Source organism: Camelus dromedarius, chromosome 16 (genome assembly GCF_036321535.1).
Source record: "Camelus dromedarius isolate mCamDro1 chromosome 16, mCamDro1.pat, whole genome shotgun sequence".
NCBI lineage: Eukaryota > Metazoa > Chordata > Mammalia > Artiodactyla > Camelidae > Camelus > Camelus dromedarius.
Window position 1 is genome coordinate 27479934 of NC_087451.1, and position 27988 is coordinate 27507921.

At 62.8% G+C, this 27988-nt stretch overlaps 2 protein-coding genes across 7 annotated transcripts in view; one reads left to right on the forward strand and one right to left on the reverse strand.

The window, feature by feature from the left end:
* The window catches only part of CSNK1D (casein kinase 1 delta), a 33148-nt gene extending 16411 nt beyond the window's left edge, over positions 1-16737 (forward strand). For 2 of the 4 annotated variants that reach the window (XM_064495345.1, XM_064495346.1), the window contains exons 3-9: positions 3290-3438; positions 3760-3988; positions 4308-4478; positions 4839-4987; positions 6689-6860; positions 7413-7552; positions 15797-16737. In XM_064495345.1, the coding sequence (XP_064351415.1) occupies positions 3290-3438; positions 3760-3988; positions 4308-4478; positions 4839-4987; positions 6689-6860; positions 7413-7552; positions 15797-15886 (1100 nt within the window). In that variant the 3' untranslated portion in view covers positions 15887-16737. Of the gene's footprint in view, positions 1-3289; positions 3439-3759; positions 3989-4307; positions 4479-4838; positions 4988-6688; positions 6861-7412; positions 7553-10472; positions 10537-11556; positions 13593-15796 lie in introns of those variants that run through there. The other 2 variants (XM_031469421.2, XM_031469420.2) reach the window with 2 other exon arrangements.
* Positions 16283-27972, reverse strand: SLC16A3 (solute carrier family 16 member 3). Of its 3 annotated transcripts, XM_031469414.2 has the most exons (7): positions 27267-27410; positions 26236-26392; positions 20948-21140; positions 19624-19871; positions 19014-19157; positions 17998-18756; positions 16283-17142 (listed from the first exon to the last, which is right to left on the reverse strand). In XM_031469414.2, exons 4-7 carry the CDS (start codon positions 19844-19846, stop codon positions 16889-16891), a joined length of 1380 nt encoding a protein of 459 aa, XP_031325274.1. In that variant the 5' UTR covers positions 19847-19871; positions 20948-21140; positions 26236-26392; positions 27267-27410; the 3' UTR covers positions 16283-16888. The 3 variants fall into 3 exon arrangements, with proteins under 3 accessions (XP_031325274.1, XP_031325276.1, XP_031325273.1); XM_031469416.2 differs by lacking the exons at positions 26236-26392; positions 27267-27410 and adding an exon at positions 27835-27972; XM_031469413.2 differs by lacking the exon at positions 26236-26392 and having other exon boundaries at positions 27267-27419.
* Positions 27973-27988: the final 16 nt, after the last annotated feature.

Sequence of the window (27988 nt, forward strand, 5' to 3'; positions counted from 1 at the left end):
AGTGGCAGGAGGCCACCTCCTGCGGAGCGGAGCCTGAGCTGGCACGCATCCGCCCTTGCGACGCTGCCTCGTGTTATTTTTGTTTAATCTGTCATATCTTGTAAATTTATATAGTTTTTTTAAATACGTGTGCTTAGGTTGTTATTTCCGGTGCTTTTCATTGGTCTTTGTAGCCCTGACTTCACGTGGCAGCGTCCACCTCCTGCCTGAAGGATGTCCATGTGTCACGGTGTAGGTGTGCTGGCAATTGAGTCCTCAGCTTCTTACATCTGAAAATGTCTTCATTATGTCTCTGCGGAGGTGTTTTGGGGCAGATTGCCAGGTCTTTTCTCAGGCGTTAGAGGGGCTCCTCTGCTGTGTGCGAATGTGTCTTCTTTTTCTCTGGCTGCTTCCAGGATGATCTGTCCATCACTAGTTGTGAGCGCTTTGACCGTCAGGTGCATTAGTGTCCTGTTCTTCACGGTCCTCGCGTCTGGGGCTTGTCGAGCTCCCCAGCTCTGCAGGGTTGTTGCTTTCCGCAGCGCTTCCTTTCAGGGGCCTGCCCTCTCCTCCCCTCTCCCAGGGCTGCAGTTACACAGACGGCAGGTGCCTTGACGCTGTCCCACAGACGCTGTCCCACAGCCACTGGGCTCTTGTTGCTTTCCCAGCAGTTCCGTCGTGCGCCGTCACCCAGCACCGTGTCCTCTTAGATGTCGTGGTCTTCATCTCTAGAAGTCAGGTCGGGTCTTCTCTGTCTCTCTCGTGCGTGCCTTTGTTGAACTGTTTCTGACATGGAATTTGTGTTCGTAATTATTTTATTGCCCTTCTGTGCTGATTCTGACATCGGAGTTAGTGTCAACTGACTGTCTGCGGGGTGGGTCCTGTTTCTGCCTCTTTGCTGGCTGGTCGTCTCTAGCTGCCGGCTTCACGTCCTTGTGTGCTGGGTACCTTACCCTCCTCCCAGTCTGCCTCAGCTTAGTTACGAGATGGAGCTGAGTTACTTTCATCACTTTCGTTTTTGTTTTTCTGCTCATGTGCTCGGGTAGGACAGGGGCATGTCCTGCCTGAGGGATCCGTGTCATTCATTGCCTCATGCTGAGTGCCTAGAAGCCCGTGTCTTTTCGTATGTTGTCGCTTGTTCGCGCTTCCTGGTTGTTGTGGGCGTGAGGGGGGGTGGGGTCCCCCTTGCGCCACCTTGGCTGGAAGTAGAAGTATTTTTAAGAAGTAACATCTCTTCCTGATTCTGAGCTCAGGGTCTCACGTAGGGTGCCAGAAACGTTACTCATAAAGGGAGAGGTTGGTGCGTTTATCTCTGCTAACATTTAGTACCTCTTTTCATCAAAAGACTGCAGCAAAAGAAAGTAAGAAAACAGGCCGTTAACTAAGAAAAGATACTTGCCTCAGGTAAAAACAAAGATACTTAGTGTCCAGAATTTATAAAAGAACTGTTATAAATAGGAAAAAGACACCCTCATAGAAAAAATTGACAAAAGACATGCATAGGCATTTCAGAGAAGAGGAAGCATGCTCTGCCAATGAATAATAAAAAAATTCCAGGTAGTTCGTTGAGACACCATTTTATAGCCACTCACTCGATTGATGAAACTTAAGAACTCTGGAAAGACTCTTATGTGAGTAGGAACTAACTCATTCGTTTCTGGTGGGGTTGTAAAGCGGTTATCCTGCGGTGGCTGGTGCAGTCAGGTAGTTCGTATCCTGTGTTTCTCATACGTGGGACTAGATTCGAATGAGAATTTCACGTGTAAGGATTTTCACTAGTGGACGTGCATAAGAATATGCTTAGCACACTGTTTTATGATAGGAAAAGCAACCCTGAACAGTCAGATGACAGAAGGAAGGTGAAATGTGCTCTGTCCTCCAAGCGAAGTGATAGACGGCGCACTCGCTGTTAGGAGTGCAGCCGGGGTGCAGTGCTGTGCGGGGCAGGGCGCAGTGTGAGAGGAGGGAGGGGAGGGAGGCGCGCACGGTGCGGGTCACTTGTGGGTGTCCTTGGTCTGTGTGCAGTGGTGGGCTGCGGCCTGATGTTACATCATGCCTTATAAACTAAGGATTTGTTAAATTTGTTCTCCTGTGATAATGTAAAACGTACTCTTAAAATACTTAACTGGAGAAATGAAAGGAGGTTGCCTTATTGATACCAAAACTTATGAAACTAGACTAAAAATATTTAGCATCTTGTAGTGTCAGAAAGTAAGGCAGTGCTCATAACAAACAAAGCCTGCGGCAGTCAGGAGTTCAGGGCCACAGGAGCCACTGAGGAGCGCCCAGCAGCCAAGGCGGGGCGCTTTGAGCAGCAGAGTAGGGGGCGGAGCACCAGGGCGTGGGGCGGAGCACACAGACGCTCGCTCACTCGTGGGTCGTACTGGTGGAAAAAGTGCTGAGTAGGTAGGGGAGAGAAATCTGCGTGCAAGACCCCCCACCCCCGAGGGAACGGGATGGGGTGAGAGAAGGGGAGCCCTGCGGTGCAGATGCCTGGCGGCAGCCCCAGCCACAGGCAAAGGTGCCTCCACACCCACAGCCAGGACCCTGAGCACACGCGCGGGCAGGCGCTTCCCTGCGCAGTGTCCCTCCCCCGAGCCCACAGCCCAGACTGATGATGGGGAGAGCAGCAGACCCCCTGCAGAGGGGCGGTCTGCAGGGCCCTGCCTGGCACCCTGCACGGCCTGGTCAGCTGGGAGGGGCCAGAGGAGACGGGAGGACTGTGTCTCCTGGGGGACCCTGGGGTGGGGGCGGGGAGGGGTCAGTTGGGAGTTTGGGACGTGCAGATACAAATTGCTGTATATAAGACAGATAAAGGACAAGGACCTGCTGTGTTGCACAGGGAGCTGTACTCAGTGTCTCGTAATGACGTGTCATGGAAAAGGATACATGTGCGCATGTGTGACCAAATCACTGTGCCGTACACTAGGAACTGGCACAGCGTTGTGGATTAGCTGTGCTTCAGTGTAATAAAAGAGGGGGAAGAAACGTGAATAGGCTGTGATTAGTGACTGGTCAGTATTGGTTCACACGCTGACACACGCACTGTGACACACGCCTGCGCTGTTGTAGGATGACCGTCGAGGGGGAAGCTGGGTGTTGGGGGGATATCTGCCGCTTCTCCGGAGCCCCTGTCCCCCCCTCTCTGCCTGTGCAGTTGGCACCATGTTCTTTCCCTGTGTCACTTCCGACTGCTCCTGCCTAACCCTGGTCAGTGTCTGTTGTGCAGCGGTCACAGCGTATGGGCAGGTGGGCCAGGTTCCCCCCCACCCCGGGTGGAGAGGCGGGCTGACACGTGGCTCTCTTACAGTGGGCATCCCCACCATCCGGTGGTGCGGGGCGGAGGGGGACTACAATGTCATGGTGATGGAGCTGCTGGGGCCCAGCCTAGAGGACCTCTTCAACTTTTGCTCCAGGAAATTCAGCCTCAAAACTGTCCTGCTTCTTGCTGACCAAATGGTAAGAGCTCACTTCTGTCCAGAGCAGGGCAGCTTGGGCGCTCAGCCTGGTGGGGTGCCAGGGCTGCTCTCTCTGCCTCAGTGCCTCTTGTGCACCGGGAGAGAACGGAAGCTCCTTAATGGGCCCTGGGTTCCCTGGGGACCTGGCCCCGAAAGGACAGCGTCACATAAGGTTATGGGCTGTTCACTTCCCTGAGAGCCGGTGTGGGGCTGGAGGTGGTCAGCTCAGTCCCCTGTCTGAACCGAGGGTGCGGGAGTGCTGGGCTGCTTCCCCATGGCTGCCGCTGCTCTGGGGTGACCTCTCGCCGTGCTTCCCCTCTAGATTAGTCGTATTGAGTACATTCACTCGAAGAACTTCATCCACCGGGACGTGAAGCCGGACAACTTCCTCATGGGGCTGGGCAAGAAGGGCAACCTGGTGTACATCATCGACTTCGGACTGGCCAAGAAGTACCGGGACGCCCGCACCCACCAGCACATCCCCTACCGCGAGAACAAGAACCTCACCGGGACGGCACGCTACGCCTCCATCAACACGCACCTCGGCATCGGTGAGCTCCCCCAGCGGCCTGGGCGCCTGTTCCCAGCTTGGGGAAAGCCAGCCCCGCTGAGGCCCCAATCTGGAGCCTGTAATCACCCTCTGTGGCAAAGACTGGCTCCCAGGCCCTGAGACCTTGCATTGTGGGCTGCGGGGCTTCCTGGCAGGCGGCTGTGACGCCGTCGCCATCTCAGTGTGAGGCGCCTCCCGGGACGTCATGGGGACTCGTTCGGAAACAAGAGTTGAGGTGTTCTTCCCTGGGGCTTTGAGTTCCTGCCCCAGGGAGCATCTGTGGGGCCCGCGCTGCCCTGACCACTGCCCTCTCTTCCCAGAGCAATCTCGGAGGGACGACCTGGAGTCGCTGGGCTATGTGCTCATGTACTTCAACCTGGGCTCGCTGCCCTGGCAGGGACTGAAGGCGGCCACCAAGCGGCAGAAGTACGAGAGGATCAGCGAGAAGAAGATGTCCACGCCCATCGAGGTGCTGTGCAAAGGCTACCCCTGTGAGTGTCCAGCGCGGGCGGGGGGCCCTCCGAGGCTCGGAGGGTCCTGTGTGGTGGCGGGGAGCGTGGAGAGCAGGCAGGTGTCTGCTCTGTACCCGGCTGCATCCCTCTGCCCTAGGGCTCCCTGCCTCCCCGGGCCGCAGCTTGGAGTTTTCCTTTTGCTCTCATGGGCCCACCCGCCGCATAAGGGCCCCGTGGTGTTGGGTTCTCTCACCCCCGTCCTTCCCGCCCCGCCCTGGGGTTTTAGGCTCCGTCCTTTGCGCCTGCCTGTGGTGTTGGGGGGAAGGGGTCCTGCTGGCAACGCCACGCCGGCTCGTAGCCGGCACCGCCAGCTACCTCCAGGTGTCCCGGTGCCCGCAGCCGAGTTTGCCACGTACCTGAACTTCTGCCGCTCCCTGCGCTTCGACGACAAGCCCGACTACTCCTACCTGCGCCAGCTCTTCCGCAACCTCTTCCACCGGCAGGGCTTCTCTTACGACTACGTGTTCGACTGGAACATGCTCAAGTTCGTAAGTGTGCGGCGGGCCCAGCGACTTCTCTGTGGATGGGGCTCCCGGCCCGTCCGGGGCGCTCCGAGCGGGGCTGAGGCTTGGGGACTGGGGCTCCCAGGGCACGGGCTGAGTCTGCAGTGCAGGTCTGCCTAGAGCCTGGGCTCCTACCCTGACACTGAGGTCACTTGATCCACATCACGACGAGGCGTCGGGGCTGTTCTGGCCTGCGCGTTCCTTGCACAAGGGTGTGTGTGTGCCGTGAGGTAGGGTATAGACCCGTGCTGGGGCCTGGCCTCCGAGGGGGCAGGCGGCTGGGGAGGCCTGTGTGTTATGCGTGCGTTTGGTCCTGGGATGAGCTTCATGTGATTTCCTTGGTTTCTCAGGTGTGAGCTTGTGAGCACAGATACGCGTGCTTGGGGCTGAGGGTGTGGAGAGGGCAGAGCTTGGACCTTAATCTGTTTCCCTTCTAGAATAGGCCGTCTGTCCCTGGGTCCGTTGTATGAATTTAATTAATCTTTGGGCACCACTGCTGGAATTCCAGGGTTTGGGGGAATTTACTTTACCTCTTTGATTAAAAATTTGTTCTACTTAGTTATGAGCTTAAGACGGAAAGTGGCACCTTTCCAGGGTGACAAGTGTGATGGAGGAACAGAACCTCCTCTTCAGAGGATGCAGAGCAGGAGGCCGTACCCGTGGCCTCGCCCGTGCAGGGGTGCTTGTAAAGGGACCTGGTGGCAGGGGTGGCTGCTGCCTCCGGAGCAAGGGCCACCTGCCCTGGACCTGGCCTGTGCCCTCTGGTAGGGTGGCCGACCCCTGGAGAAGGGTGCCACAGGTCGCCTGGAGTCTGAACATCAGAGTGGGCCTTCTGCCGGAGCCACTTGAAGTTCTCTGTTCTGATATCGTCATCCCTCTTAGGGGCTCGGCAGACCTCTCGTGTGAAGGGCCAGACAGTAGATAATTTCAGCTTTCCCATCTGCACGGCATTGCAACCGCCTGACTGGTAACCAGAGCACTGCGGGGCGGTCGGGGATAAGTTGGGGTGGCCATGCCGAGAAAACTTTATTTACAGAAACAGACGGGCTGCCTTTGGCCCACGAGGGCTCAGTTTACACCCTTGCCTTAAAGTGCTGGTAACCTTTACGAGGACAGTTAATCTTCGCGTCACCATTTAAAATCAGGTGCCTCCGAGCTTGTGGTTCGATGTAGAACAAGCTGTTGCAGGAGCAAACCTGGCTGAGGTGGTGCTCGCCACACCGCCTTCCTGGGACAGGCCCGGCTGCCAGCCCCTCGACTCGCGTGTGCGCCGATGTGACTCTCGCGCAGGCTGGCGCTCTGCATTCCGCTGGACCCCTCAGCCCACCGAGTGCTGCCGCCCCCGCCTGCCTCACAGGCTTCCCGACTTGTGCTGTTCGGCCACCTCTGACCTAGATGGGTGCCCATTCCTGCGGTGCTCAGGAAGAGGGCCCACGGGTGCTGTTGGTGTGTGGGTTTCTGCTGTGTTGGGACGAGGGCCGAGACACCTGTTCTGCTCCTTGCAGGGGTGCGGGACCGGCCTGGGGCTGTCCAGCGGAGGAGCGTTGGACTTGTGCGTGGCTCCAGATGGCTTCGTGTCTTGTCCCCAATGCCCTGGTGTTTTCTTGGCTCAATTTGCAGCCAGAGGCCTGGGGTGGTTTTTCAGCAAACCCAGTTCAGTTAAGGTCTTGCCTCTTTCCTTCTCAGGGAGCCAGCCGGGCAGCTGACGATGCCGAGCGGGAACGCCGGGACCGAGAGGAGCGCTTGAGACACTCCCGAAATCCAGCCACCCGCGGCCTCCCCTCCACGGCCTCTGGCCGGCTGAGGGGGACACAGGAAGTGGCTCCTCCCACACCCCTCACCCCTACCTCACACACTGGTGAGTGGTCTCGGGGCTGCTGGATGTGCCGCAGCCTCCCGCTCTGAGGCAACAGCTTCTGTTCTGTGTGTTGGTTGCTCTGGCCCTTCCAGTGTGACCTTGCGGGGAGCTGGCTCTGGGAGTGGGGACTGGGGACCGGGCGGGCCTCGTGGGCCAAGCTGTGTGCATTCCTGTTCTGGCTGATTCTTGTTCCCGAGGTTAGAGGGGCCTGGGAACAGCCTGGGACGGCGCCTTTGGGAACATCTGTTTCCTCGTTGGTCTCCTGAAGGGCTGAGTTCCTTGCAAGCCCTGTTGCTGTTCACGTTCTCCTGGTGACGAAAGGAGAGCCCCCGACGAACCCCTCCCTCCTCACGGGCCTGTCGTGACCCTCCTCGGGCCCGAGGCTGGCGTCGCTAGTGCCGACCCAGTACTGGGCTGCAGCAGCCTGTCCTGTGCCCCGTGCCGAGGCTGCAGGCGTCCTTGCTCGACCACAGTTCCCAGTGGAGAGCCCATGCTGGAGTGTGGGGGGGCCTTCCGAGGCCTCACTTCTGCCTCTGTCTTCCTCTCTGCCAGCGAACACCTCTCCTCGGCCCGTGTCCGGCATGGAAAGAGAGCGGAAAGTGAGTATGCGGCTGCACCGCGGCGCCCCGGTCAACATCTCCTCGTCCGACCTCACAGGCCGGCAAGATACCTCCCGCATGTCCACCTCACAGGTGCGCGCCCCGCAGGCCCCATGCTGCGGGCCTCTGACTTCTCCGCGTTGTCTGGTCTCCTGGCTCCAGGCCGGGGTGGGTGAGGGATTCAGAGGCTTTCCTGCTTCCCTTCCTTCCCTTCCTCCCCTTCCTCCCCATCTCTGAGCATTTGAACCAACGGGGGGAAAGGTGCCCCCTCGGTGCTGTTCGGCCCTATTTGAGTATCTCAGTGATTGGCTGTGCGGGGTCAGGGCTCACCCCCCAACTGTGCTGGGACATGTAATGGGGACTTCTCTCTTCTGCTGCCCTCCGTGGGGCCCTGGCCGCAGGCCAGTCTGGGAGGCTCGGCCGTCTTCCCTGCTGGGTGGGGAGCGCCCGCCTGCTTGTGCCGTCAGTCACCGGCACGCCCGCCTGGAGACTCTGTCCTGGTCCTTGCCAGCCGGGCCTGCCCCCAGCACAGCGCCCATCGGGGGTGGGGGCGGCGTGCTGCTGGCAGTCACTGCGTGCTGTGGTCGGCAGGGGCCTTTTAGAGCCTGGCACCTGGCTGCGTGTCGCAGGGCAGGAGCTCCCATCTCCTCTCTGAGGGCGAGCACGCTCCGAGGCCCGCGAGGTGTGGCCCGGGCCCCAGAACCACCTCCGCTCGCCACGTCTTCTCTCTGCCGCTGTTACTGGGCTGCACTCACCACACACCTTTCTCGACAGAGCAGTTCTTCCTTTCTGTACTGATACTTCTCCTCCAGCAGCTTTTGGGGTCCCTTCCTGTGGGCGGTGGGGTCGGGTGACCCTGTGGTATCTGCTGGGCAGGGCAGGGTCTCAGGAAGGCCCTGGGCTGTGTGCTGGGCGAGCCCTCCTCAGGTTCACTGTGACACTCGGGTTCATGTGGTACCCGGCCCCCCAGCGCTTGTGGGGCACTGGGTGTAGCTTGTGGGTGAATTTGGTGGGTTGAGCGTGCAGGTTAGGAGGGCGGGGGCTGCAAGCACTACCAGGACCGCAGTCCTTTGGCGTCCAGTCTAGCTGGGCTTCAGGCAGAGGAACGAGGCGTGCCCGGGCTGGGGGGGGGGGGCGTGCTCCCAACCACTTTCCCTTGACCAGGAGCAGTAAGAGTTTTACCACTTTTTTTTTTTTAATATATTTTTTATTTAGGGGGGGTGGTAACTGGGTTTTTATTTATTTATCTGTAATGGAGGTACTGAGGATTGAACCCAGGACCTCGTGCATGCTGGGTACCACTGAGCTACATACTCTACCACTGAGCTACACCTTCTCCTCTTGGACACTTCTGATTTCCTGGTAATTCTACTGGAAATGGGTGATTTTTACAGGGTAGCTGTCTCTCGCAGAGACTGAAGATACAGGTAGTCTGATCACCTGGGATCTGGCCAGGCAATGCGGTTGGACCTCTCTTGGCCCCTGGCCCCACCCTCCCTCCCTCACCACGGGGCACAGAGAAGGCTTCACATTGCTTCCCACGAGCCCTGGGGTCCCCGAGCCCTGTGTGCTGCTGGCTCTGTGGCCCCAGAATGCCTGGGCCAGCAGAGACTGAGGAAGGTGCAGGCCCTTTTTTAAACATGGGAGAATGTCTTTTGCTTTGAGGACCGTTGAGGGAAAGGAAAGAGAGGGTGCTGAGGGTGCTGGGTTGTTGAGGGTCTGGGTGCAGCCTCAGCCCCCGCCCCAGGCGTCGACCAAACACAGCCCCGAGGTCCCACCTCGCAGACATGTCTGCTCGCTCGTGTGCGCGCTCCCTCCTTCTCCCCTTTCACGTGGGCCTGAGTGGTAGGGATGGGTCTCCGAAGAGATATGATTTGGTGGTGTAGCCCTGCAGAAGCACCTTCGCTTTTTCCCCTGGTCACCCCCGGCAGTTTCTCAGGGTCTTCATGCTGAGGACACAGCCCCTGAGGGTGTGTCCCTGGTGCCCTCCTGATTCTCCCCTTTGGGTTCTCCTGGTCACCCTCGAGTGCTCTTCTGAAAGACTGTGAAAGGCTCCCCATCCATCAAGGCTCCAGCTTTTACAATTCTCTGGCCTCTCACCACCGCCCCCTAAGAAAGTGGGGGGACAGGGGGAGCACGGACACACTGGTCGAGCCGCAGCCCTGCACGTGCACATCCTTAGTCACACGGCCGCCCGGTGGGGGCGCTTCCCACCCACTTTCTGTACGGCCCCCGCGCCCCGAGGAGGAGGTGGTGTGTCCTGTGCGGGGCTCCCAGTCCGAGGCCACAGCTCACCCTCAGTAGGACTGTGCATAGCCTCTTGCCATCCCCCAACCCGTGCCCTGTCTCCTGGCTGCTCCTCCTCGCCCCCACGTGCTTCTCACGGGAACACAGTCCCATGTTCCCAGCTCCTGGCTGGGAGTCTGACCTCTCCAGCCAGAAAATTGGGGAGACTAAAGGGCTCCTGGTGGGTGAACCTGTTTGTGACGTTTTTCTCTTTGTGAGAAAGTGCTCATTGGTCCAGCACTGTCGGTGGGACGTAGTACTGGTCCCTGGTGTTCTTTCAGACCGACTGACTTTAATCCGTGACCCCCCAGTGCAGTCTGTGCCGCGTCCTCTCCTTGCGTCTGTGAGGAACTGTGTCCAGTCTGTGTGTCATGGGAGGTGCTGTCCTCTTCACCTGCCCAGCACAGGCCTCTGGGAGCTGCGGCTGGAGGGGCTGCCGCGGGGCATCTGGTTCTCTTACTGCCCAAGGGGTCGGCAGGGTCTGTCCTGGCCCCTCGTCAGCATCACTGACAGACCCACCCTCGAGGAGCGGCCGTGTGTCCGGGGGCCGTTCTCGAGGGGCGAGCCTGAGCTCCTGCGTGGTCCTGGGGTCCCCCTAGCAGCCCGGCCTGTGTTTGCAGACTTGGTTGAGGTGAGGCAAGGAAGCACCTTCAGATGCAGGAGGGTCTCACGTTCTGGTCCAGCCTGGGGAACCCTTACCAACAGCTGTCTTTTCCCCCCACCTCAGAATAGCATTCCTTTCGAGCACCACGGCAAGTAGCTGCACGTCTCCCGTCGGAAGGCAGCGCTGGGTGAGTGTGTGCCTGGCGGGGTTCAGTAGGTGGCAGGCATCGGGCGGGGTGGGAGCCGACGGCCCCTCGCCCTCCGGGGGCTTGCGGGGTTGGGCTTGCATGCCAGGCGCTGCAGGTCAAGCAAGGGCCTCTGCCCAGGTCTTCTCATGCGGATTCTAGTCTGGGGTGGCCCCAGAATCCTGCTCGCTGTCCGCTGGTCTTTGTGCCCCACAGTGGTCTGGAGTTGGGAGCCCAGGCTCGGCCCAGTGGCCCCAGAACGCTCGTGGCCGTGCGGGTGTGTCGTGCCGGGCTCCGCCGTGTGGGCCGCGCTCAGTGGGGCTCCGCTGCGTGGGGCCCTCTGGGTGGTCTCTGCTGTCCTGGCTTTGTCATCTCTCTTCTTTCGGCATCGATCTGTCTTCCTTGTTTGCTTTTCTTTTTGAACTCGGTCTCTGCCCAGCATCTCGTCCACGTTCTCTTCTGTATTAACCCATCAGCCACGGCCGCCTGCTCCCTGCCGTCGCTGCGTGGCTGGCTGTCTGAGCCGGGCCCCCTCCTGGCGGCTCCTCCCAGCCGGGGGCTTGCAGCTTCTGTCGGTCGTGACGTGACTGCACTCTTGCAGCTTCTTGATGGGGGCTCGTGTTCACGTCTCGTCCCAGGTGGAGTGCCAGTGCCCACCACGCGGGGCCCGGTCTCTGATTTCAGAACAGCAGGTTACTTGGCAGGAAGGGGGCTGGGGGCAAGCATCTCTTCCCCGCTTGGACTCTGGTCTGACCGATCGTGAGCTGGTGGCCCTGTGGCCTCCAGCCTCCTTGCCTGCATGGCTCTTCTTCCTTCCCTGTCTTCTCTCGCCTTTCCTGCTGCACGTGTCCTGGCCTCAGAGGGACCTTCCGGAGTGGCTAGGGGCGCGCGTGTAGCGAGTGGGGCTAGGTGGCATCTGTGTCCCCTCCCTCCCAGGGCGCTGTCCTTGGTGTTTTGTGTCCGAGCCTGCCTGGCTCCATTCCCCTGGCCTCACGCTGACCTCCTGTGCTTTGGCTCCGACAGATTCCCGGTCGGGTGGCTTCCAGTGGTCTTCAGTCTGTCGTGCACCGATGAGAACTCTCCTTTTGCGGTGAGGGCAGACGATGCATGGCTGATCTCCTCTGTTACTAGTGACACGCCCCCCCGGTCTAGAACCGGAACGTTACCACCGGGAGCTCCAGGCCACCCACCCGGCGACGCCCATGGGGAACCAAACACACACCCAACCAGACAGAATCCAAGCGCTGCCATCGCCGGGGGCTGTACCAGGCCCCCGGGAACACGGTGATAGCGGGGCTGGGACGAGAAGCTGAGTGAGGCGGCTGCGGAGAGTCAGACTCCCGCCCAGGAGTCTTTCAGTCCCTCCGGTGCAGCCGGGCCCTGCCGAGTCTACTGTACCCACCGACCTTCTACTTGGTTAAGACAGTTTTGTATCATTTTGCTAAAAATTATTGGCTTAAATCTGTGTAAAGAAATCTGTCTTTTTATCGTTTCTTTCATGTCTGTTTTTGCGGTCTTAAAAAAGATGCTGACTTTAAAGAATTGTGAAGCCGACGCTGGCGTGGAGTTCGCGTAGAGGAGTGAGGCAGGGAGTGGAGCACGTGGGCTCCGGGGTCCGCGTCTCGTGGTGTTGTGTTGTGTGGTCCGCCGCGGAGAGGGGTTTTCTCATCAGAAACTGTCACGTGTACACACGTGTGTAAGTGACGTGTGTGTCTGTGCGTGTCGTGTGCTGTTTCGTGACCACACTCACTTGGTCTTGGCCATCACTCCCCCTTCCCCACTGGGAACTGAGACGCCTGCTCGCCGCGGAAGCGCCAAGATCCTCACGGTTGGTCATGAGAGCGGCCAGACAGCGCGGCTGCCCCGGGTGCAGCGGGTGCTTCCAGACAGCGCTGCCCATGGGCTGATCTTCCCGGACGCAGCGAGGAGCCCTGAAGACTGCACTGTGTTGCCAACCCTCCGGAGCGGATGCGGACTGAGAGACGCTGGCCCCTCCTCGGGCTGTGTGTGGTGGTTTTGGCTGTGGCTGCCTCGATGCCTTTGAACCTGGAAAGTCTTCTGAACAGACAGTGTTGCCGGTGCAGGCTGGCCCTTCATCTGTGCTAACATCTGTGTGCTCAAAACCAGGGGCCGGGGCGTCTGCTGGATGCTGGCTTTGCCCAGAGTGGCTGGCTGGCCCAAGGGAATCCTCTCTGAAGTGCCAAGAAGCAGGTGACCCTGACGACCTGATTGTCCGGGAGGGTGAGGGGGTCACACACTTCTGTGACCTGTGCTGGGACGAGGTGAACCCCATGGAGGTCAAGAAGGGGGCAGGGCTGAGTCTTCCCAGAGGGACCCTCTGAACAGCTCTCCTGAGACGCCCCCTGGTCTTGCAGAGGTGGTGGCAGCCAGTAGACAGGAGATGAGGTGCAGCCTGTGTGTCCTGAGGCTCCTTCCTGCTGCTTCCTGTCACTCTGCTGCAGCGTGTGCTACTTGGCAACAGGGCATTCGTGGGAAGCTAGGGACCTGAAAGGTGCCCCATCTGCGTTTTCCCTTCCTGCCCCCAAAGTCACAGCCCCGGGATGCTGGCGGGCCCTGACTGCTGTGTTGACATGTAGAATGCAGCTGTTCGCTTCTCTCTGAGTCCTGGGCTGGCTGTGCTGTGAGTGATCAGGTGTAGGCGTTTGGCCAGGTGGGGCTGTTTCTGGGCATGCAGGCGGAACTTGGGTGAGTCAGAGCAAGCTGGGGGCTTTTACACTGTGGCCCAGTGCCTTCTGCAGAGGGGACCTTCCCTCCTGGGGAGGTGTTAGCATCCAGGTTGCTGCCTGAAATTGCCAGATGGCGTTTGGGATGTGGGCTCCAACCCTGAGCCCTCAGTAGTGCGGTTGTGGACATGTGAACAGCTGGTGCCCACAAGCCCCATGTTTGATTCCCCACCTGACCTGCAGGAAGCGGAGTGAGAACTGTCTGTATCAACCTGTGTGTCCGTGGCCAGTCTCGGGCCTGCGCGTTTGTGCGCCCACTGTACTTGTGTACCTAACCACCGTGTAAATAATAAATTCATGACGGTTTCTGCCTTTCTTCTCCGCCCCTGCCACGTGGTCTTTATTTCGTCAGCTTGAGTTTTGACGGGTGTAGATTAACTGTGAAAACTAATTTTCTGAGTTGGCGTTCGTGTCTGCCCTCTTGAAGCCCCTTGGTGAGGTTGATCAGCTGTTTGGGAGCAGGTGGGTGAGACGGGGACGTGGCAGAGCTGATGCCACGCAGCCCGCGCACAGGCCCCACCTTCACAAAGGGCCGGCCCCAGGTCCCCGAGGTTTTCCAGGGAGTGAACAGCGCAGCGGCCGGCACATGGTTCCCATGGGGCGGCTCCCGAGTGAGCCCGTGCTGGGACCCAGGGACTCAGGCCTGGCAGGCACCGTCCCTTCCCCACAGGCAGCGTCCGTCCACCTGTTGAGCTCACGGCCGCTGCTTTCCGCTGCTTTCCTCTCCCCCGGAGTTGTTGAAGCCCGAGACACCGCCTCCCTGAGAGCCCCGGACGCCCCGAAGGCGGTTGGGCCCGCGTCCTCCTGAGGTGTGGCCCTGGGCTGTGGGTGTGTCCATCCCTCTTGCCGGGGACCTCAGTCACAGATGTGCTTCTGTGTGCTGACCAAGCACTTCTGCTCCACACCCACTCATCCCTGGAGCTGAACACACTGGCTGTGTGCGTGCCAGTGGGTGTGCTCCTGCCCTGGAGACCCGGGGTCAGGCGTACCCCCACCCCCGTGCTGACTTGCTCTTGGTCCCTCCCAGGCCAGTGTAGCCGTGCCAGGTGGTCCCTGAGGTTTGGCCTCGTCACCCCAGCCTGCTGACACCTGGACCCAGCTCAGACGACCTGTCCTGCTCCCTGGCCCCCTCGTCGCCTCAGTCTCCTGACACGGAGAGCCCAGCCCTGTGACCCACATTGCGGGCTCTGGGTCCCGGCCTCCCACCCTCCCCCAGGCCCTGTCCCACTGAGAGGGGTGCCTGGAGCCCCTCCTGGAAAACCCTGCATTGGAGGACTGGCCCCAACCTGTCCTGCCCGCCTCCCTCTGCTGGGAGCTCTGGAAGCAGCCCCCCCTCGGCGCCACTGCCTGTAGGGGTGTTTAGGGTTACAGGGGCACGTCACCTGGGAACCTCAAGGTTCTGGATGCTGTCTCCCAGACCGTTGTTGGCAGAGCCCTTGGGCAGCCACGGAGGGCAGGGTCAGCTCTCCTGCCAGGCTCTCCCAGTGCAGGGCCCTTCCGTGTGTGTGTGGCAAGTGCCCCAGGCCTGGCCAGGGTGGCGGCAGCAGCCCAGGGTGCCTGGCTCATATGTACCCCCCACCTCTGATTTAAGGTGGTATGTGTGTGCCGTCCAGGGAGGGGCAGGGGCCTAGGGCCCGTGGGAGTGGGCTCGACCCGGGCGTCTGCATCACTGGGGGGAGGGGTCTTCTTTGGCGGAACGTCTAAAGGCAGGGGCGGCCCCGTCCATGGCCCCCGGTCCCCCTTGCCCAGAGCACTGACCACTCTTCCACTCCTCTTGGGGCCCGGGGCCTGCGGCCGCCCGTTTCCTCAGCACAAGGAGTTTTCTTTCTCTGCCTTGGGCGCAGCTGGAAACACCCAGAATCAGGAAACTAGGCAGATAAGACTGTCTGGTCGCCCTCCCAGGCCCCACAGATCAGCTTCCAGCCTGGGGGGGCCCTGGACACTTAAACCAGGGGGACGCATGGGGCAGCTTGGGGTGAGAATGAGGGGCACCCCAGTGTGGGCTCCTCGGGCTCAGTCACCACCTACAGCTGGGGCCAGGGTACCCAGGGAAACCAACGGCCAGCAGCAGCCAGGCCAAGCTCATCACCTCGAGAGAAGGGGACGGGGGTGATGAGTGGAGGGCGGCTGGGGAGGTGGCACAGGCAGGCCGTCCACTTGCCTTCTCCCTGCTCCCCCCAGTTCAGGTAGGGGTCACAGAGACCATAGGTGGGGTTGTCCCTTTGAGACCTGACAAGCGGGGGTGCTCACGGCTCGGCTGTGCTCCGGCTGCCAGGGGCCCAGCCTGGCCCACCTTACATGGGGCGAGGTCAGCAGGTGCGGGGCTGCCACTCGACCCCTGTGACTTCCAGCACCACCCACAGCCCAAGCCCTGGCCTTGGAGACAGAGGGACAGAAGGGGTGTGAAGGGGGCAGCGGGCAGGTGCCTGGTACCCAAGAGCTCACGGGGCAGCAGCCCTGCAGGGCGACATCTCCGTGGTGGGCTCGAGACGTGAGCTCTCGCTTGCTTTTTGTTGCAGAGGAGCAGGGACGTGGCGTCTCTCCGGCTGCACGCGGCCCGCCAGGGCGCCCGCTGCCGTCCCCAGCGCCCTCGACGCACCACCTACTGAGGGCGCTCCAGCGGCCCCGACCGGTCCCCCAGCCACGCAGGCCGCCAATGGCCAGAGGGCAGGTGGGTGTGGGTACCCTGGGCGCGGCTGAGCGGGGCTGGGTGGGGAGGATGGGGCAGACGGCGGCCCTGGGCGCTGACCACGTGGGCGACCGTCAGCTAACCGAGGGCCGGATACGTGGAAGGCAGGAAGATGGTTTTCTTCAGACACACACGCCAGGGAGCAGAAATCACACCTATGTCTCAGCTGAAGTGCACACACCCCTGCAGTGTGGCCTCCCCGCCAGCCGCCGGGGCCCCATGTGACCACTCTGAGCTGACCGGGGACCGCAGGGCCGGGGCCAGGACCAGCCGGGCTTACAAAGCTGCACGGCTGAGAAGGACCAGAACCACTCTGTAAAAATAGCCAGGCTGTTTGTTGAGAAAGTGGGATTTGGGGTGGGTGGCCAGACCGCTCGCTGCCCCTCCAGAACTGCAGCTCCTGGAAGACATTCCTCCCGGGGCAGCTCCTCCCACACGCAGGCTTTTCTGGCTTCCAGACGTGAAGGAGGGAGCTTTGTCCTCTAGGCACTCGGAGTCGGGTGGGCTGGGGCACACAGTGGAGGCCCGGGCAGGAAGGGGCCACAGGAACACAGGGAGGGCCCGTCAGGGGAGCACCCACTCTGCAGCGGCCCCACCCTCTGATTAAAGCCGTGTTGTCTCTGAAGCACGGGTTTCTAGGTCCTTGAGCGCAGTGGTGGGCATCGGGCGCCTCTGGGGTCAGCAGGCGGGGCCCTGGGGTAGATGGCTTGTAACCTCGCGGCTTGGCTTCACCACAGATCCACCTCGGAATGACACGTTCCCACCCCACCACCTCCCCCGAAAAACACTGATCAGGCGATGATCCGCTGCCCGGGCAGCCGGCACCGAGCCGACGGCCCCACCCCAGCTAGTCCTGTTTGTGAAATAAATACGAGCGTCGACGGTCTCTGTCCGATTCCCTGAACCCCTGCCGGCCTCCGGCTCAGACGCTCGTCTCCGGGGTGTGAACCACCTCCCCGTTCTTCTCAGGCTCCGTCTTCAGGAAGTGCTCCACCTCCCGAGAGTCCACCCTCACATCCTCGGGGGGCTTGTGGCGCTCCTCCTCCGTGGCCACCTCGGGCCTCTTCCCAATGCAGAAGAAGTTGCCCAGCACCAGCACGAGGGAGGAGGTCAGCACCTCGGCCCCCGCCAGCACAAACACGTACTGGTAGACGTGCGTCGCGTCCAGGAGCTTGCCTGCAAAGGGGGCGGGGTCAGCCCGGGCTGGAGCCTCCCACCAACCCCCTACCCCCAGTGCGCCACCAGAGCAGGCTGGGCCCTCAGGCGGCTGCCCCCACCACCAACCCCGTTCCCCAGGCAGCACATACCCAGAGGCTGAACCAGAGTGGCTCTGACCAGGGTTTGGGTGGAGCCTCATGCGAGGCCCTGCTGCCCATCACCATGGCAGCCTCCCCACCAGTGGCCCCCACAGGAGGACCCCAGGACAGTGACGATTCAGGTGTCTCCCCACCCTTGCCCCAGACCCCTCCAGGAGAGAGGAGCCAGAGGTCCAGGGTCAGGTAGAAGGTAGGGGTCTGACAGGGCTGGGTAGAGAGACCCAAACTCAGTGACCAAGCCTGGTGGGGCTGTGGCCATGCTGGTCCCACAGTCCATGCCATCTTAATCCCACACCAGTATTTTATCAGCCATCAAAAAAATAAAAGCCCACCGTAGCAAAAACTGGCCCAGGCCTCAGCTCTGAACATCCCCGGTGTGTGGGGACAGCCAAAAACGAGGGCCAGGACTCCACCCTGGAGCCATTACCTGTCCCCATGACTCAGGCCTGCACCTGCCTTGGGCCCAGGCACCCCCTCCCACGGTGGACGAAGCAGGTCCTGGGATGTAGGCGAGGCCATGTTCCCTCCTGATACCTGCTGGCGGTGTGCAGAGCTACGAGGTGGCCTGGCCAGACCAGGCAGGGGTCCGGGGGTTCCTCCAGCTGAGGGCCCTCGCATGGCACCTCCCCTCCCCAGGAAGAGAACTGCCCCAAGGGCCCAGCCTGGCCCCGGGAAGGGGAGGCAGCTGGCCCCCCACCCTGCCGCCAGCACTCACCTCCCGACGGGGGCCCGATGAGCACAGCTATGGCCTCCAGCAGCAGCACGAGGCCGATGGCGCTGGAGAACTTCTGGGTGCCCACGATGGCCATGAGCACCTCGAACTGCAGGGCCCCCACCATGCCGTAGGAGATGCCGAAGAAGATGCAGAAGACCACCAGGCCGCCATAGTCTCTCGCCGTGGAGCCCGTGAGGTCGGTGAAGCCGTTGAAGAACATGGCAAAGCTGAAGAGGTAGACAGAGTAGGGCCGCACCTTCTTGAGCCCTGCGATGAAGCCAGCGGTGGGCCGGGCAAAGATGTCGATGAAGCCCAGCACGGTGAGCAGGAAGGCCGCCTGGGTGTCGGGCACGCCCAGGTCCTTGGCGTAGCTCACTACGAACACTGGTGGCACGAAGAGCCCCAGCACCATGATGGAGGCAGCCAGCGCGTAGACGACGAAGCCGCGGTCCCTGAAGACACTCAGGTCCAGCAGCCGCCGGGGGGCCCGCGGGGGTGCGGGCCCCGCAGCCGGCCGGGGCGCCTCCAGCGGCCGCATGAGTGCAGCGCACACACAGCAGTTGAGCAGTAGGCCGCCCAGGATAAGGAAGCCACCCCGCCAGCCGTAGTGGTCCTGTAGCAGCTGCCCCAGCGGGGACAGGGCGCACAGGAACACGGGGCTGCCCGCCGCCGCCAGCCCGTTGGCCATGGGGCGCCGCCGGCTGAAGTAGCGGTTGAGCATGATGAGCGACGGCTGGAAGTTGAGCGCCAGACCCAAGCCTGGGGGGCAGCGGACGGTGGGCAGTGAGCACGTGCCCTTTCCCTCCCGGCCCCCGCTCTTCCCAGCACAGGCCCGGCCTGACCCGCCCCGCCCCGCGGAGAGAGATGGGGACAGAGGACAGGCTGGCGCCGGTGCAGACACCCCACGGCCGCCCCCCCTCCCCCAGCTCCCATCCTTCCGAGCCATCGTTGCCACCCGGCCACCACTGAGCAGCAGAGGCGCCACGGCCCACCCTGCTCCTGCCGGCCCCACTCACCTGTGATGACGCCAGTGGTGAGGTAGAGCTGGATGATGCTTCCGCAGAAGGACGCGGCCACCATGCCCAGGGATGCCAAGAGGCCGCCTGCGAGCATGACAGGCCGGCAGCCAAAGCGATTCACACACACGCTGCACAGTGGGCCTGGGGGAGTGGCAGCGACTGAGGAGCAGACCGAGGCTCTCCCCGGCACCCCCGCCCCCAGCTCAGCAGACACTCCAGGAGCACCGGGCGCCCAGAGTGGGAATCACACTCGCACGTCTCCTGAGCAAAGCACGGTTCATAAGGAGAGCTCCTTGCTAGAGGCGTCTGCTTAGTCTGTGCAGACAGCAAGAACCTGCAGAGCACAGGGCCTGGAGCCCCTGTCCTCTAGGACCGAGTACAGCTGGACACACACAGCCCGTTGGACAGGGCCGCACACAGCCTCGGCATGTGTTCGGTCTGCCCAGTGGGGACCACAGCACTCTCAGTGGCTTCTCTCCAGGCACCCCTGGAGACCTGGGATGTACCGGCCAACCCCCGACCACAGGGCCTCTTTGCCCAAGGGAGGCTCTCTGAACTGAACTTAGGGGACCCCCAGAGGTGACCACCTGGCCGCCGCAGCCCTCACCTGTCCCGTACAACATGGCCAGCAAGATGGAGGAGATCCAGGCCGAGTCGCTGTAGCCGATCCCAAACTCACGCATGAGTTCCTTGAAGAAGACGCTGACCGCCTTGGGGAAGGCGTAGGAGAAGCCCGTGATGACGAAACAGCCCCAGAGGACGGCCCAGCCCCAGCCCCCGTCGGGGGCCTTGATGCCTGTCGGGCCCTCGTCGACCACGGCCCCTCCCATGGCCAGGAGGGCAGGTTCCGCGTCCCTGAGAAAGAGGAAGCCAGGCTGTCAGGACCAGCCAGCCCAGCATTGCAGGGACAGAGGTGCACCTGAAGGCCGGCCACCCCTCCCTTCAGGCCTCCGCCCCCAGCAGGAGCTCAGCCCTGGGCCAGGCCAGCTGCCCCTGCCTCTGGGCCTCACCTGTGCTGGGCACTGGGCACAGGGCAGGAGGGTCTGGGGTGACCAGCAACTGCGGCCCCTCCTCCCTCCTCCCTCCTCTGCTCAGGCCTGGCCTGCTCCCATGCAGCTGGCTCTAAAGGGCAGTGGCTTTTTTGGGCTCAGCCAGGGCTCAGGTTACCTCCTGAGGAGCACAGACCCCAGCAGAGAAGCCAGCTTGCTCCCGCCTCCGGCCTGACCTGGTGTCCCACCACGGCCAGCACCTCGCAGCTCCTCAGGCAATGAAGCTGCCCTGGTGGGGACCTGGGGCCGATCTAGGCTGGTGTCCCCAGAGTCCTCTATCTAGATGGTGGCCAGCCTTGCTCCTCCACCCCAGGGAGGACAGGGCTTCCCATCCTGCCCACTCTGATCACACGGCACCACAGTGAGCATCTGAAGAGGCTTACGCAGGCTATGCCTGTGGGGATGGAGTGGGGGCTGCCAGCGGGGAGGAGCAGGTGGGGAGCGGGGATGGAGGCCCCCCGCCCAGCGTGCAGGCCCTGACTGTTCCCACCGTTGTTACCCACCCAGCTCCTTTGGGAGCGGCCCAGCCTCCCCTCCGTGCAGTTCAGGGACCTGCAGGGCCAGCCCAGGTAGAAGGCACCTGCAGGAGTATAACTCCTCTGACAAGAAAGCCAGCCACTGGAGCGAAGCACTCCAGCCCCCAGGCTGCAGAGAGGAAGAGGGAGCTGGCCGCACCCACTGCCAGCCCATGGCCCCCACCCCATCGCCGAGGCCCAGGGCCTACTTCCCTCTTAAACCCCAGGGACTCAGCTCGTTTGAGGCACAGTAACTTGAAATGCTATGGCCATGTTTCCATCTAGAGACCACTCAACCCTCTCTGATCCTAGCTCTAGAAATCCCCAATGTCAGAGATCAGCCTGGTGGCCTGGTCCCCCACCTCACCTGACAGAAGCTGTCCGGAGGAGAGACTCCTCGCTGCAGGCGCTAGGAGGGGAGAGCTGCCCCGAGGCCCGCGCCTTCTTGGACCCAGCGGCTCGCGGCCCACTGAAGCTCTGTCTTTTCCCACTGCTGGCGGTGGCCTACAAACGAGCTCTCCGAAACGCGGGTCTGCCGATCCTGTGGTGTGAGTGTCCACCTGCACGGACGCCGGAGAACTCTGAGCTGGGGCGAGTGGCGACGACAGCCCCCTTCCTACCAGCCCGCCCACCCGGGTTTCATAATCGGTCCTGGCTCCACCCCCGCCCCTTTTCCTTGGATCCGTCTTGACCTGGCACAGCCCCCTGGGTGGCCACTTCTGCATCAGAGGCACACACAGAACCTGGGGCAGGAGTCTGCAGTGAGGACAAGGGCCTCTGTGCCTGGCTAGTCTGAGCAGAGTTTCAGTGTGGAGGGCAAAAGAATGTGGAGAGTAACACACCACATCACCCCCCCCTCCAGCCTGCCCCCAGCATCCCGGCCACAGGTGCTACGCTCTCTGGGGTCCTGATTCAGTGGCCTCTGGGGATCCGGGCTCTGACTTGGCAGGCGTGTTGGGGAGGGTGTTTTTAAGGGCTTTCTAGGGGGCTCCGAGCAGTGACTGCTGTCCATGACACCATTTGGTGGCCGGACCCCCAGGAGCCAGCTGGCTATCAGAGTGCTGGCACGGCAGACCCAACCCCCCGGAGCAGAACCGCAGCCCTGCCCCCACCCCAGGCTGGGCCAGAGGTCCACCTTCAGAGCCTGCACTGGTTCCCAGCTGGACTAGGGCTGCAGGGCCACTCTCGGGAAAACCAAGAGAAGCCGTTGCTTCTCCCGGCACCCAGACCCCAGTGCTTTCCAAGCACTTTGCCCCGGTGCTCGGACGGTTCCTGGACTTCAGTGAGCAGAATGGAGGGTGCGTCTGGGGCCAAGGGCTGGGCAGCTGTTTGGGAACACGGCTGGAAGGTGCACAGGGATGCCCCAGCCAAGGGAGCCCCGCTGCCTGCAGCTGTGTGTGCGGACACGGGACCTGGCACAGCCCTGGGTGGCCACTTCTGCACCGGAGGTGCACAGAACCTGGAACAGGAGTCTGCAGTGAGGACAGGGTTCCTCTGCACCCGGACAGCCTGAGCCCAGCTTCAGCGTGGCCCACCCCAGGCGCTCCTCCAGGGCCCAGCCTCTTGACTGCGCAGCCACGTGCCCGAGCCTGGGACGGGACACGTGGGCAAGTGTCAGCCGCAGCCAGGCTCACCAGGTGGGGGCACCGAGGCAGGCGCAGCAGGGTGACTTAATAAAAAAGTAAGTATAACTTGGGAACAGGAACACACTGTGACGCAGCAACACCACTTAAGGTGAGTCAAGCGGCCACGCGGACGCCACAGGGGGAGTGTGTGGGCCAGGCAGCTGCAGCCCAACTCCGACACCCCGAGAACAGATGAGGCCTGAGGCCCGCCCAGAGACCTCCCTGGCTGCAGCAGCCGTGCCTGGTGCCCCAGCCTTTGAGGCCCATTCTCTGCCCGCCAGGTCCCCAGGCTCCTCAGGAGAACTAGCATCTGGGAGGGCGCCCAGGCCCAGAGATCAGGAGGGTCCAGCGTGTCCGCGGTCCTGTGTGGGCCCAGTAGCTGCCACGTGAGGCTCCTGCAGGGAGGGGGCCACCTTCTGTGCCTGAACCAAGGCCCAGCGGGGTCATCCCTCCCACCAGCTCCTGAAGGCCTCAGAGGATCTTCACACACTGCTGTCTGCCAGCTAATTCCCCAGCCCGGGTGCCAGGCACACTGAAATGCGCCCACCCTGGTTCCTGGCACCAGCCGGTCCTCAGAGTGAGGTTTCTCAGCCAGTAGAGGGAGGGGTTGGGCAAGCAAGGAAGAGAGGATGGAGGGTGGAGTGCAGGGCGGGCGGGCACGGGCCTGGGTTTGGGGCAAAGGGATTCCGCCCAGCAGGGGGAGTTGGGAAGGGACTGGGATTCACCAGAGCAAAGTGGCCTCATCAGCCCAGCCCACCCCGCAGAGGAGGCCGGCTCAGACACAGGCTGCCCAACAGTCAGATGGTTGCAGGAAAACCCAGGGTGGGAGGAGCAGCCGCCCGCGGGCTGGTTGGGGACTCAGTGCGATGCAGAGGGAGGTGGCACCAGCACATCTGTGGGCACATGCCGGCCGGCTGTTCTTTCAGTGACATTTACTCTCCCAGGGAAGCACGCAAACCACGTCCCCAGCCCAGAAATAACCCGCCCTCTGGGCCTCAGAAAGCTGATCTTGAAGGTGGGGTGCGCGTGCCCGCTTCTGGGTCAGGTAAGGCTCCAGGGGCTGCCCCCCCCACCCCAGTCCTGGCAGCCGAAAGCCGAGCAGAGGAAGGCCTGAGGAGGAGCGTGCACCAGGTCCCTCCCAAATCAGGGTCTCCTACCAGCTGCTCCCTCAGGCCCCTTGGGGTGAGCACCCAAGCTGGGGTCAGGCTCCAGCTTCTCCTGCATCACCCGTCTCCCCAGTGCCCCCTTCTCTGCCTGCACTCACGCGGTTTCAAATGCCATCTCGGTGCCCACAGTGTCCGGCCTCACCCCCACCCCCCATCTCCACCCAGAGGGCTAGTGCAAACCTCCTACCATGCTCCCAACCTGACCTCTCCCACCCCCACCTCAGAGCCGTGACCTCTACGTCCTGTTGGCCTCACCACCTCCCAAGAAGTCCCCCCACCAGCCACTCTGATGCAGCCACAGGCCCACTGCTGCCCTGGCGCACCCTGGCATGCACCCTGTTAGGCCTCTGTACTAGCAGTCCCCTCACCCACCCTGGGTCCAGGGTCTGTGGCCTGGCAGTCCCCAGAGCAGGCCATGAATGCGTGGAGTCTAGTGTGGGAGCCCCCAGCCCTAGTCCCTGCGGCCTGTCCCCAGGGCGTAGTCAGTGTGCCTTCTGGGGCGGCTGGCCAGTTACCTCACTAGACTTCGAGTCCTCGGAGACCAGCTCCTGGGCGGGTGGGGCAGGAAAGGGGCAGTCACGGTCCTTCCTGACTCTCCTCGCACCAGGAGGCCCGGGAGGCACACCTGAGCACTAGGGAAACAGCCCAGGGTGGCTAGCACCTGGCTCCTCAGGGCCTAAGGCCCCTGAAGCCCATGGGGGTGGCTGACGGGCAAGGGGGTGCTGCACCCACAGGAGGGAGGAGGAGGGCTCCCCTTCTTCCTTCCCCCACTACCCCGTTGTGCAAGCAGGTAGCCAGCAGATCTCAGAAAGCACCTCTGGTCAGAGTGCCTGTCCCCTTCAAAGGAGGGGAAAGGACTCCAGATGCTCACCTCAGCCCTGCCCAGACCTGTGTTTGGAGCTGTGACTGGAGGGAGGTGCCTGGGGCTTTTTCTGGGGAGGTGGGAGGGGTGCAGTGGGTGAGGGTCTGCCCCAAGCCTGATCAGGCCTGCTAAGTCCGGCCTGAGCCCTCCACCCCACCTCCACTGACCACGCAGCTCTCTAGTGCATGCCCAGTGCCCCCGAGAGCTCTCAGGTGGGCTGCGTCTTCCTGCAGGGGCTGGTGGGGTGGAAACAGTGGCCTCATTCACCAAAGTGGACACTGCGCCCCAGGCCTGCCCCTCGCTCTGAATCCTCGCTCTGAGGCATTCGCTCTGCACCACCGTCACCACGTTATGACCAAGAGGAGGCTACTGGAGGATGGCTCTGGGGCGTCTCTGTGCTAACCGAGTCCGAGCTCCTCCTCTAGAAAGTTCAGAGAGCAGTGAGGAGGGGCAGGAGGGGGCCCAAGCCACCTCCTCCAGGCCTGGACGCTGCCCATCCACGTAGCCACCTTGTCCCATTCCTCAACTCCCTGCAGCCCCCACCCCCAAAGCCTGTGACCTAAGACCAAGGCCCAGAGGTGGTCTCTGTGTCAGCAAGCCCCGCCAGCCCCGCCAAATCCGGGCCCCCAGCTCCCGACGCCACCAACGGGGCCTCAAGGGCAAGTGGGCGGAGGTGGCTGGGGAGGCAGGAAGGCCGGGTAGGGAACGTGGAGGGACCTTGGGCTCCACCCTCTACCCCCGCCTCCGCGCTGGAGAGAGTAGGAAGGCCGCTCCTTCCCGCTCCAGCTTCCGGATGGGCAGGTGGGGGTCGGGCCGACCCCGCCCGGCGGAGGGGAAGGGAGGATGCTCTGCGGGCCCCGCCCCGGCCCTGCTCCTCTGCCTGCAGTGCGCGGGACGTGGGGGACGTGACCGCGCCAAGGGAGGAGCCGCCGCCGTATTGCCTGGAGTAGGCGCCCTCTTCGTCGGCTACCGTATTGACCGGAGCGCACATTCCACGCTCGGGGCCGCCGGGGTCAGCAAGACCCGGAGCCGCGCTGGGCATCCCCGCTCGCCGAAGGGGACCCCGCGGCTCCCCCATGACCGGGCCCGCTTCATTTTCCCTCCGTTGGGGCCGGGCCAGGTGGGCGCGGCTCGGGGCTCCAAACACTGACTGAGAACTCTAGGTCTCGGGGACCCGCTTCCCTGCCTAGCCCATTACATAGATGGAGACTGAGGTCGGAAGGTCTGCACTGGCCAACGCAAAGCCCTGGGGAGCCCCAGGCCCTGTCTGATCCTGCCCCGCCCTTACCTCCGGGCCCAGTACTGGGCGCATGGAGGCCTGATCAGGAGGCCCCTGCTATGACTTGATGGCTAGACACAGCCCTCTTCTCCACTGGCCACTTCTAGAAGGGCCAGCCAGGGCCCCCAGGGTCACTCTATGAGGCTCCTCACCTCTAAGGAGCAGCACTGGGCCCCTTCAAGCCCACCAGGTCACCGTGAGGACTGCCTTGGAGCAAGTCAGCCTTGTCAGAGGGACATCACCAGCCAGTGTGTGGGACCCCACAGGCTGCCCTCCACACACACTCCCTGGCCAGTGTCCTGGAGAGCATGACTCTCCTCCCACCCTGCCCCGTAGCTGCCTTCCAAACTGAGGTATCCAGCTGGAATGGGTGAGAGCCAGGTTGCCTCCTGGGTAAGGCCCTGCCCAAGGTCACACGGGGTTGTTTCAGAGCCTGCCTTAGGACCAGGCCTCAGTGTCCACCCCAGGCTCTGCCTTCACCACAGACTGCTGGGCAGGAAGGCTCCACACCCTCCTGGGCACTGCCACGCATGCCCTCAGGGCCTCTTAGGGGCAGACTTCCCACCGTGGGAGCAACTCTTCAATTGCTGGGCCCACGGGGGCCCAGTTCACCCTCCAGGACACTCTTGCATCTGCCCCTGTCCTCCTAGCACCTACCTGACCCCCAAAGACCCGTGGGCCTTCAGAATGAGGCAAAGGCCCCTAAACCCACCCGCCACTCACCCCTGCTCTTGGCTTTGGAGAAGCGCCTGTGGCCTGGGTTGCCTGAGGCAGTGGGTCCAGCTGTCATCTGCTGTCCCTCAGACCACTCAGCCTGGCCACAGTCATCGCAGAATCATTCGGGCAGCCCAGGCCCCTCTGGATGTGCAGCTCAGTGCGTCTGGACAGAGAAGCACTCTGTTCATCCCTCACCCAGACTCCAGGCACCCCCCCCCAAGTGGCCAAGACCCCGACTGCCTCCCTTCCACTCCCATGCCTGCCGACCTCAGGCCTGGTGCAGCACCCAGCTAGGTGAGCTGTCAGCCCACTTTTCAGGTGAGTAAACCAAGGCCCCTGAGGCCCCCAACTCGTTTGCCCAGGGCTATGGGCCTGGGATGGAAGTAAGGCGAGCTCGGGGAGTCCAGTCTGATCCCGGGGAGGGGACTCCCCGCCTCCCTGTCTGGACCGGAAGCCGTTGCCCGAGGGCGTGTGTGGATTAATGTTTAGGACAACGGTGAGAACCGGGAGGAGGTGAGGGAGAGGACCGCCGTTGGGCACCACCACCTCGGCGCCGCTGGGCCCGGAGCGCACGTGCTCCTCGCTCCTTCGGTAAGGGGGCTTGGCCCGGGCGTTAGCCCCACCAAATATAGCCGGCGCGCCCCCACCGCTAGCCGCGCACCAAGCTATTTATACCCGGGACCCGGCTTGGCCTCCGGCGGAGCTACCTGCTGGCCAGAGCCCAGCCCCCGAGGGTCATCCGACGGAGAGGCCCCCGGGCGAGGCGGGGAAGTCGAGGTCGTGCGGCCCGGACCGGCCCGGTCCGGCCCGGATCCGAGGGCATGAAGGGGTGCGGCTAGCTTCCCAGGCCCCTTACCGGGGGCCGCCGGGGGTCGGGGGGGCTCGTCTGTGCCCGGAGCGCCCCCAGCCCAGGATGGGAAGAGGCGAGGAGCAAAAGCGCGGACCCGGGGGCCGTCCCCACGCCGGGAGCACACCCAGCGCCCCGGCGGCTCGCAGGTCCCAGCCCCCGGCCCGCCGAGCATCCGGGCCGCGCCTACCTGCCGCCGCTGCGCCGCCGCCGGCCTCTGCCCTCCTCGCTGCCGGGCGCCGAGCCGGGGGCGACTCAGGGCTCCGGTCGCTCGCGAGTCACGTCCCCCGTGCACGTCACCGCTGCCTGGCGCCGCCCCTGTCCGCCCCGCCCGGACCCCGCCGGAGTGGCGCCCCAGCGCTCCCCGACGGCGCGGACCCCGGCGGGAGCTGTGCCTTCTCGCCCTGCCAGCCCAGCGCCCTCGCGCCCTCAGACCCGCCCCCGACCTCGCCAGCCCCTGATGCTGCGCTGGGAGCCTGGGCGCGCGGCCCCTCCGGCCCCTCCATCTCCCACTCTTTGCGCGCTCGCCTCCCTCTGCCCCGGATTGATAGGAGCGCAACCGGGTCCCGCGTCCTCCGGGACAGTGACTCCCTCGCCTCCCACGCCCGGGCAGAGCCCTCCGACAGGTGGGGGTGCGCACACAGCCGCACCCCACGCCGTGGAAGTGTCCGCGGACCCTGCGGGGTTTCCGCCTCCCTCCTCAGCTCTGGGGTCAGCAGGCCTCTCTCGCCCCCTAGGATCAGCGCCCCCATCCAAACCTTGGCTTCCTCCAGGGCGCGGGCGGCGGCGGCTTCTCCCAGGTAGGAGAGCAGCGCCTGCCCCCCACCCCCCGCGCTGCCTGGGTGATCTTGGGCAAGACCGTCATCCTCTCTGACTTCCGTTTCCCTCTGTGGCTCCGCACTCTTTAGAGCC

Coding starts and splice junctions, on each gene's coding strand:
- SLC16A3 (XM_031469416.2), bottom strand. CDS start 19,846: ATGGGAGGGGCCGTGGTCGACGAGGGCCCGACAGGCATCAAGGCCCCC. Junction 18,757..19,013: donor CACCACTGGCGTCATCACAG/GTGAGTGGGGCC, acceptor GCTGCCCCCCAG/GCTTGGGTCTGGCGCTCAAC. Junction 17,143..17,997: donor CATCGGGCCCCCGTCGGGAG/GTGAGTGCTGGC, acceptor CCCCCTTTGCAG/GCAAGCTCCTGGACGCGACG.